This window comes from Leptonychotes weddellii, chromosome 5, assembly GCF_054177405.1.
Source record: "Leptonychotes weddellii isolate Sample4059 chromosome 5, ASM5417740v2, whole genome shotgun sequence".
Taxonomy (NCBI): domain Eukaryota; kingdom Metazoa; phylum Chordata; class Mammalia; order Carnivora; family Phocidae; genus Leptonychotes; species Leptonychotes weddellii.
The window spans coordinates 40,549,847-40,559,874 of NC_138373.1; the positions used below are offsets into that span (position 1 = coordinate 40,549,847).

Sequence of the window (10,028 nt, forward strand, 5' to 3'; positions counted from 1 at the left end):
TTCAAATTTACCCCAAAGACCCTAGGTAGCAGAGAACAATCTCACTCCCCTAGAAGCCTGACTTTGATACCTTTATTTTAAAAATTCATATGTATTTCTAATTTTACTCCATAATGTATCTATTCATTTTAGTATTTTTAAAGGTTTTTAACTATTGTCTGGTTCAAATTTTATTCTAGGAAGATGCATCATTTCTTATTTAGATCAAGACACAAACACTATGAGTGCTCCAGGCCATTTCATGCCCTATTCCAGTCCTAACTACAACCCCACACCCCACACCCTCTCATGATTTCTAAGAGTGCAGATGGAATCATGCAGTATATCTTTTTTGTATATACCTTTTATTCAACATTATGTTTACAAGATTCGTCCAAATTATGTTTTGTGTGTTCTTAAAATGTACTTACTCTCACTGCTACAGAGCAGGGGTCCCCAAAGTACAGGAGCCAAGTCCAGTCTGCATACAATTTTCATAAGTAAAGATTTATTGGTAAACATCCATTCATTTACATATTGTCTACATCTGTTTTCTCTGTACCACGGTAGAAGTGTAGTTGTGACAGAGACTGTAGAGCCTGCATAACCTATTTCCAACATAGACCTTTACAGAAGGTCTGCCTAACCCTGCAAGCAGTGGATGGATCTCAAAGAGTGCTTCCCAAATCAGTACCACCTGTGAACGTGTTTGAAATGTAAATTCGAAGCAGGTTTTCAAACTTCACTTTGCATCCGCATCACATGGAGGTCTCGTTAAAACAGACTGTGGGACTCCCATCCACAGAAGTGGGTTGGGGCTGAGAATTTGCCTTTCACACGAGTTCCCAGGTAATGTTAAGGAGGCTGATCCAGGACCAATTTCAAGAACCATTACTAAAGCAGTGCTCCTCCAACTTGAATAAGCGTTAAGAATCAACTGGGGATCATGCTAGGGATACGTGGTTGGCTCCGTCAGTAGAGCATGGGACTCTAGATCACTGGATCACGTGAGTTCAAGCCCCACGTTGGGCTTAGAGCCTACTTAAAACAAAAAACTGGGGATCATGCTAAACTGTAGATTTTGATTCAGTATACTCGGCGTGAGGCCTAACCTGTAGTTCTAGTAAGTTCTCAGGTGTTGCAGAAGCAGTTGATCTAAGGACCACAGTCTGGGTAACAAAGCAGTAGAGGCTTTAGTTGAATGAATATGCCACATGAATATATGACAATTTATTTATCCATTCTACTATTAATGGGCATCTGGACAATTGCCAGTTTTGACTCTCATAAATAATGCTCTATAAATATTCTCAACATGTTTTTATTATGCATTTGTTGGATATATATCAAGGAAAGCACAACTATGTTCAACTTCAGCAGATAACTCCCAACAACTTTCCAAAATGGTTATTAATTTACACTTTTGTCACAGCAATGTATGAAAGTTCCTGTTGTTTCAAATCCTTGCCCAACACTTGTGTCTTTTTAATTTTAGCCATTCTATAGTTAGAATGTGGTTTAATTTGCATTTCCTGACAACTAATGAGGTTGAGCAGTTTTTTATTTTTATAGTTTACTGATAATTACGGTATCTTTTGATAAGTGCCTATTCAAATTATTTGCTCTTTTTAAAAATGGGTTTCTTTTTCTTACTGCTATATAAAAGTTCTTTTTATATTTCGGATAGATAAAAGTGCCTTACTGGTTCTATGCACTGCAAACCTTCCATTCTGTGGCTTGCCTTTCCACTTTAATGATGTCTTGATAAAGAAAACTGAAGGCATTTACAACTATAAAAATCAACCCTAATCTTATCAAAAGCAATTCACTTGTCCAAAAAACAAAATCCAAGGAAGCACTAACATATATGGTTCAATATATTACACGAAAGTAAAATAAAATTGACATTCACAAAAACAGGTTACGACATAAACAGAGGAAGATGAAACAGTCCTATTTCCAGCCGACAAAGGCAGTCTCCAGAGCTCAATTTTTGGAAGCAAAATCACACCAAGCAACTCTGAGTGTTGCATATCTTCTATATATAACTTTTCACACTCCCCTACAAATAAGCATGATTCACTCACTGGACCATGGCTCTAAAGCAAGCACTAAAGGTGGAGGCTAAATAAAGGGCTCAATAATTTAAAGATTCATTGAAGTCCAAAGAGCTGGTAACAACTCTTAGAGGCATCACTTGGAACAAATATGACAAAAGCTAGTTAAATCTTCAGGTTCATGGATTCTCCTAAGCCCCTCTATAAAAGATTGCTTTTACATTGCCAAAAGAATAAAATACATAGTAGCATAAGTGTAATACTTTACATTTTGCTTTAAAGCATGGGATGAACTAAATCCCTGATAAAATCTGTCAATCATATCTGGGCATAGGGCATACATTAATGATCTTAAAATTTCAATATCTTACAAAATTCACTCAAAATTAAAATTCAGTACTACTACCTATTTGATGAATATAGAATAACAAGCAAAGCACATTAAAGCCAGAGAAAATACTCTAATTTCCTTTTTTTGCACTAGAAAACCTGGTCCACCCATCATATATATCAACAATACTGATAACTTTTACCAGAAAAATCTATGTATTAGTGAATATTAACTAACATACTAGTTTTTAATCTAACGGATGAGAGTACTCCACATTTAATTCAAACTCACCCACAAATGCCCTGAGGAGGGTAAGAATACAAACTCGCATGCAGAGTAACTGAAACTATAAAATCATCTTCAGAATCCAAGTTCTTTATGATAATGGCATCTGCCACTCATCTGGCATTTCATGTTCTCCTACATAAAAAGAGGTAACCCTTGGTGGCGCCTTAGTGGATCAGTCGTTAAGCGTCTGCCTTCAGCTCAGGTCATGATCCCAGAGTCCTGGGATCGAGCCCCGCATCGGGCTCCCTGGTCTGCGGGAGGCCTGCTTCTCCCCCTCCCACTCCCCCTGCTTGTGTTCTCTCTCTCGCTGTGTATCTCTCTCTGTCAAATAAATAAAATCTTTAAAAAAAAAAAAAAAAGAGGTAACCGATCAAATGGTTTAAAGGTCGGGGTGAGTGAAGGGCCCTATGAGTGGTACGAAGTTCACTTCCCTTCAGCACCCGGCACGTATCACCAGAGTTCCAATAATCAGAGTAACTTATTTGGATAGTACCTAAATACATTAAGCCAAATACCTCTAATGTCCCGAAGGGGCCTGCATGGTGTTCCTATATATGAACTGCGATCAACCTAAACAGGATTTCCTAGGTCAGTGGTACTAAAGAGTATCCTGGTGTCTTGGAAAAATTAATGCCCAGCCCCTTCCTGCTTAGAGAGCAAGCTTCGAAGAGAAAAGAGCCAGAGTACATTAATATTCTTTTTTTTTTTTCAGAGTACATTAATATTCTAATAGATCTTCGAAGTGACCAAACTAAGCACCCACCGGAACTCTAATCCTACTGAATTTTAAAGTTGTTACAAGGAAAAACAGAACATAAACGACAACAAAAAAAACCAAACAGAAAATAAATGCACATAAAAATGTGATAAGGAAAACAAGGTACCTAAAAACTAATACTAAAGAAAAGTGACTTTTGAAAGCTACTTACCTAGAACTATGAGGAAAATGCATTAACTAGAACATTTTTAAATCAGTTAATCTCAATATTATATGTCAGCAACAACATAGTAAAAATAATGTTTTCAGCAGAATGTTCCTTTAAATATCTGTCCCTTGAATGCATCTCATTAAATGCTGTCAAAAGATCATTTTTCTTGAAACTGGTTCTAATTATATCTTTCCTGCTCAAAATCCTCTCCCACTGCCTAAAAGATAAGTTCAAATTTCTTAGCCTAATACATTAAACATTCTTAGTGATAGGCCCTCTCTCCAACCCAATTTCCCAATCCGCCTCTTCATACCTTCTGTTTCAGGCAAAATAAACTCCCTATTCCTTATATACATCCTGTTCTCAGTACCAATCCATCCTGCTCACTCTGCCTAGAAAATCATGCCTCCTGCTCAAAGCTTACCAGTATTTTTAAAATCCAGCTTACATACCTTCTTTAGGAAGGTTTTCCTGCTTCCCGCCTGAATTCCCAGTCGTGCAGCTCTATTACAGCACTTAGCACTTCCTCATATTAACTCTTATTAGAGTCACCCTCCATACGAGAAGCTATTCGTTTATACACAGATGTGTTTACCTTTTTATTACCCATAACTGATCACAACGGTCACAGTTTAAATAACTGAAATTGGGTAAGCCATTACTCCACTAAGAGTCTTTAATCGGGTACAAGGGAAGGAAGATAGAAGGGATTGCCAATTATCATGAATGTGAGCCAAAACATTTAGTGGTTTTTCAAACCAAATATTTCACTACTACTTCTAGATGCTAAAATGTGTCTGATTTTACTTCTATCCTTTGGGGCCAGTATGCTTGAAATGGATTTAAAATACAGACTGTCTACAAGATATTTATACCTTCCAAAAGTAAGACATTTGTACATATTGGCCCTATGATCTCTACTGCAGTGGATAGAAAGTCCTTCATCTACAAAACTCTAACATAGCAACGGCAAGGATTTTCAAGGAGCAAATCTGAGAGGCAATTTAAAATTTTTAAATCAGATATAAACTCTTTTAAATCACAAACTTTTAATAAAGAAAAAGGGTAAAATTATGTCTGGGATGTAAAATAATTTCTAACCATCTAATACTGAGAATACTGGTTAAATCTCACTGAAGTGCACATTTCTATTCGTAATTTCTTACCAGAATTATTATATAGAACAAAACAACACAAATACCTCTGAGAGCCACAAATAGCTGTGGAACTAGTTACCCTTTTATATACTATTTTTAAGAAGATTCAAGAATTTACTGCCAACCCCAAAGTCAATTAGAAATAGCATATTAGGTGGTCAGATGTTTTCTATTCACCCTGAAATCAAAATAAAAGTCACCAGCCTAACAGCAAAGTAAGGGAGGGAAAAAATGAAGAGCAGACTGAAGAACTCACAAAGGCCAGCAGTCTGAGAGTATTTAACAAGGAGCACCCAAGCTTACCAGGTTATCTCGATGGCTTCATTATGTTAACAGCGTTAACACAGTAATTAATCCCCATGATGGGAAATCTTAGTTATCAAATAAATTATGTTCCTTAAAGAAGGTGTGATGTCATTTGGAAAGGCTTTTTTTCAGAAAGTGGTGGTTCTTTAACGGGATAATCCTCAATCCCTTAGAAAATCCAATTATACAAAATACTCCATTTCTCCTGGATAGAGAATGATTTTGTTCCAAGTTTCACGTTTTATGTCTTATTTATTAAAGTTACGATCAACATTTGTGGATCACCATGACCTTCATTTTAGAAGGAACAACTGATACAAAACAGTGCCAACACTAGGCAACAGAGTAACTATGACACTTATTTACACTTTCTTTAAAAGTAACAAGTTAATAACACTAAAAGTACTTGACATACAGCCATCACCTAATATTTTGTACCCATAACTGATAGAGTATACCTGTTTTTAGGTTAACTCTCTGGCACTTAATATTTATAAGCCAAAAATTAAGAAAATTAAGTTGTATGTTCACTCCAATAGTCAATTCTGGTTTGAGGGTTTTTAACTTGGTGATTTTATTTAACGTTAAGTAGTCTTTGTGTCACGAGACACATTTACCATTACCAAATCATCCCACCATCACTACTCCTCTCAATGAAGCCATCGAGATAACCTGGTAAGCTTGGGTGCTCCTTATTAAATACTCTCAGACTGCTGGCCTTTGTGAGTTCTTCAGTCTGCTCTTCATTGTTTCCTCCCTTACTTTGCTGTTAGGCTGATGACTTTTATTTTGATTTCAGGGTGAATAGAAAACATCTGACCACCTAATATGCTATTTCTAATTGACAATGCTCTGCATAGATATAATTCTCAAAGAACATCTCAGAAAGCAATCTAAGAAGGCTCACAGGGATTAAAGTTATCATAGCTATAAAGTGAGGGCAGAAATTGGTCTGATTTCCTGTTGTGTACCTACCACTCATCAAAAGGTCAAAATTAACCCAAATGAATACTTAAAGTGCATTATCTTAACTTGGTTGTTATCCAGTAAGACCATGCTATCTTTGACGCAAAGTGATGCTTCTGCACCAGGCATGTAGAAACCTGCAGGACAGATCTGCACTCATTTGTCCACATCCAACTGACCTAATCAAGAGCAAATCTGAAAGACCAGCAATAACCATAGAAAAAACAGAACTGGCTCTTATAACACACTGGCAGCAACCGAGCCGTTCCAATGGGCGAAATCCTCCACAAACTACTAAGCTTGGAATCCCAATTACACGCTTTAGAAATATTAACTGAAAAAAAAAACAGCCCCGCAGCTGGTAGGCCTGTTCATTTAGGCATCCAACCCTTTTGCCAATTCACCACCTAAGAAATTCGACTGAATCCCTCACATTCAAAATGACTAAATAGTTTTCTAGGTAAGTGACCTCATCTATTTGGTACTACTTCCTAGCCAGTCACATGTCTGCTTCGGACTGGTTGGTAGGAGAGAACCTGGCCTCTAGCAAACCATCACCGGTCCATTTCTTAGGGAAAAGCCCCCAGGAGAGACAATGGACGCAGGGAACGGACCAAACCAAAGGAGATGGCAAAGGTCAGGAGAGAAAGCATCGGATAGACAAGCTTTGAGAACACTCATTTCCAATTCTACAGATGCTCAGTAAGTGGGATGAGAGTGGTTAAAAGGAATGTGTAATGCTTCTCATTTGAAGTGGGGGGGGGAATAAAAAGCTAATTTTCTCTAAGTTCACTGGACTGCATCAGTTACAAGACGGTGATTATCCAATGACTTGTCACAAAATCTTGTGCCTAGCTCTGGTAGGCCGAGACCGACGAGCAGCGGTGGCTGAAGTCGAAGTAGGAAACGCAGCTGCAAGCGCTCCCGCCCTCCCCCACCCCGCCTGGTGCTTTTCCGTTTCCAATCGAGAGGCCATCAACCGTGGAGGAGGCGGAGGGGCACCCACACCCCAAGCGGGCTGTTTCCCTCGTTTCCCACCCACTTTTACTTCCCCGTCGCTCTGCATTAGGCCACCCCCCCCGGACCGGTTTCTCCATCTCCAGGTCTGTCCTTGCATGTCTGGGGCAGACCCCCCCACCCCGGCCTGCGCGGCGGCCGCGAGCCTTCGCCGCCGGGCACTGCCGCAGGCCCCCGACGCCCCGGGTCGCGTCTCCCGCATGGTCGCAGTGGCCCCCCACGACGACGCCACCCCGCGCTCGCAGGGACGCCGTCCGACACGGCGCGGCCCCGCGGGGTGGGCCCGGCCTCCCGCGGCGCGCGGGCTGCGGGGCGCGGGACGCGGGGCAGGGAGACTCACCGTCAGGCCGGTGCCCAGCACGATCACGTCGTACTCCTCATTCATGGCGGGGGACGGCGAGGACCGAGGCCCAGCGAGAGCACAAGGCGCGGGGACTCGAGGGGCCAGCGGCTATACGACCACCCGGGAGCCAAAGGGAAACAGCTCAGGCCGGTGTTGGGGCCCGACGGAAACGGGGAGCCAGGGCTGGAGCTGAAACGGAGCTGGAGAGGAGAGAGGCCGGCCGCCACCTCAGACGGGAAGAGAAGAGCGGGGCAGGGAGGGGAGGGAAGACGGGGAGGGCAGGGAAAGGCGGGCGGCGACCCAGGCCTCCGCAGCCGGGGCGGGGCTTAGAGACGGCGCTCGGAGAGCCGTCGATCACACCCTTCCCGCTCTCTCATTGGCTGAGTTCCCGTTGCCCGCCCAACCTTCGTCCTCTCCCTCCTCTCGCGAGAGGAGGGCGGGCCGTCCCTCTGGCGGTTCCGGTTCCCCGCCCGGCCCGCTGCCACCGTGGTTGGGGGCGGAGGAGGCGGCCGGTCGCGGGCCCCTGAGGGCCTGCAGTGGGGGCGAAGCGCGCCCGTGGCGGGAGAGCGGCAGTGCGTTTCGTTACTCCCTCAGGGGTGTGGGAGCCAAGGCACGCCCAGGGCCCCGAGACCTCCCGCCGCCCTTGGACTTTGAGCCCGTGGAGGGCACGTGCGCCGGAGCCGGCGGCGCGGGAGTCTGCTGGGGACGCGGGCGGCCGCGTCGGGCCCCGCACTCCCGCCCTCGCACTGTCGGGCTCCGTCTAGTAGCCTGGCTCTGGCTGCGGCCCGGGCGCTGTGCAGGCCTCGGCCCGGCGTGCTCGCGCGGCCGCGCCTACCCCCGTCATTGGCAGCTTGCTTTGTGTTTCCTCCCATCCGGCCTCCTTTTTCTGAATGAAAAAGCCCCCACCGTCTTGAAAGCATTCAGAGATCACAGGTTTTATCTTATTTCCCGCCCTTTGTCGTGCTTGCTGCGTTGCCCCATGTGCGGCCCGAGGAAAATTAATGAGAAGAAAAAAACCCAGCTTTTAAAAAAAGTAACCCTCAGCACAAATGAAGAGGAAGGCCAGCTTTGATTTGGAAAGCGGGTCTGCGCCTACTGAGAGCTATAGCTCAGGCCAGCTATAGAAATTCCCATGACCACATGGGAATAGGGTTAGGCCATGAGTGTGGAAGAAACATTCCTTGCGTGCCTTCCATCTCCTCTACTCCTGCCCACCCCCCAGCCCCCCAACTTTTTAGGATTCCCACTGGAATCTCCAGCTTTGGGTAAAGAGATGGGTGTAAGGAGCGGCTTGTGTTCTCAACCAAAGAGAGGAGGCCCTATAGAGGCAGTCTGGACAAGTGATTCCCCTAAAGCCTTGGACAACCTGTGTTTACAGCCCGTGACAGGTCTGCAAACCCAGACGAAAGAGTTGGTATTTCCTTCTAGAGTTACTCTCAAACACAGCTGGAGAACTATTCAAAGTGAATCTTGGGGGGCGCCTGGGTGGCTCAGTTGGTTAAGCGACTGCCTTCGGCTCAGGTCATGATCCTGGAGTCCTGGGATCGAGTCCCGCATCGGGCTCCCTGCTCGGCAGGGAGTCTGCTTCTCCCTCTGACCCTCCTCCCTCTCATGCTCTCTCTCTCTCATTCTCTCTCTCTCAAATAAATAAATAAAAAATAAAATCTTTAAAAAAAAAAAAAAACAAAGTGAATCTTGGTAGGCAGAACTTCCTTCATATTTAAATCATTCAGATTCCGGAAATAATGTAACGTTGTTGTACAATGTTTCTTCACCCCAGAAAGAGTTTAAGAAAGTGTGTTCTATCAGACCATGGACCTTGGGGGGTGAGGGGGGAGTTTAAATTTACATACCTTAACTGGATTTGTATACATCAGTGACCAAAGGAATTCCTATGAGTAGACAAAAATCAAGTGCAAAGTTGACTACTGAACCCATTATGTACCAGTGGGTGTGACTGATTTTTCTGTTGGCTTTAAGAAGGTCCTGCTGTTCTCTCTGAGTTTGTGCACATGTATTTATACACACAAACTTAGAAACAACAGAAACTTCTCACAGTTCTGTAGGTTACAAAGTACAAGATCAAGGTGTGTCTGGTGAGGGCCTGCTTCCTGGTTCAAGTTGTCTTTTCACTATGTCCTCAGGTAGTTGGAGGGAAAAGGCATCTCTAGGGCTACTTTTACAATGTTACCTATATTTTTGAACTGACTTGAAATATTGACCCATTTTTTATTTTTATTTATTTATTTATCTTGTGGAGAAAAAAATTTATTTACAATCTAGGGTTGTTGAATTGACCCATTTTTTAAAAACTAGCAATAATGAGCCTGGCTGGCTCAGTCAGTAGACCATGTGACTCTTGATCTAGGGCTCATGAGTTTGAGCCCCATCTTGGGCGTAGAGATTACTTTAAAAAAAAAAAAAAATCTTTGGGGCACCTGGCTGGCTCAGTTGGTGGAGCATTCAACTCTTGATCTCAGGGTCATGAGTTCAAGGCCCACATTTGGTGTGGAGCCTACTTAAAAAAAGTAAAATAAAAAATAAAACATAAAAACTAACAATAACATAAAGAGCCTTTTTCATGTATTGCCATCAACCTCTAAATGTTGAGGCTTTTAAGCATATCTGCTGAAATATGTTACCATGTTTTAAGTG

General features: G+C 43.1%; 1 protein-coding gene across 1 annotated transcript in view; it reads right to left on the reverse strand.

Annotated features, from left to right (window-relative positions):
- The window catches only part of GDI2 (GDP dissociation inhibitor 2), a 31,312-nt gene extending 23,646 nt beyond the window's left edge, over positions 1–7,666 (reverse strand). The window contains exon 1 of the mRNA XM_006734763.3: positions 7,371–7,666. Coding sequence (XP_006734826.1) covers positions 7,371–7,415 — 45 coding nt within the window. The 5' untranslated portion in view covers positions 7,416–7,666. The remainder of the gene's footprint in view (positions 1–7,370) is intronic.
- Positions 7,667–10,028: the final 2,362 nt, after the last annotated feature.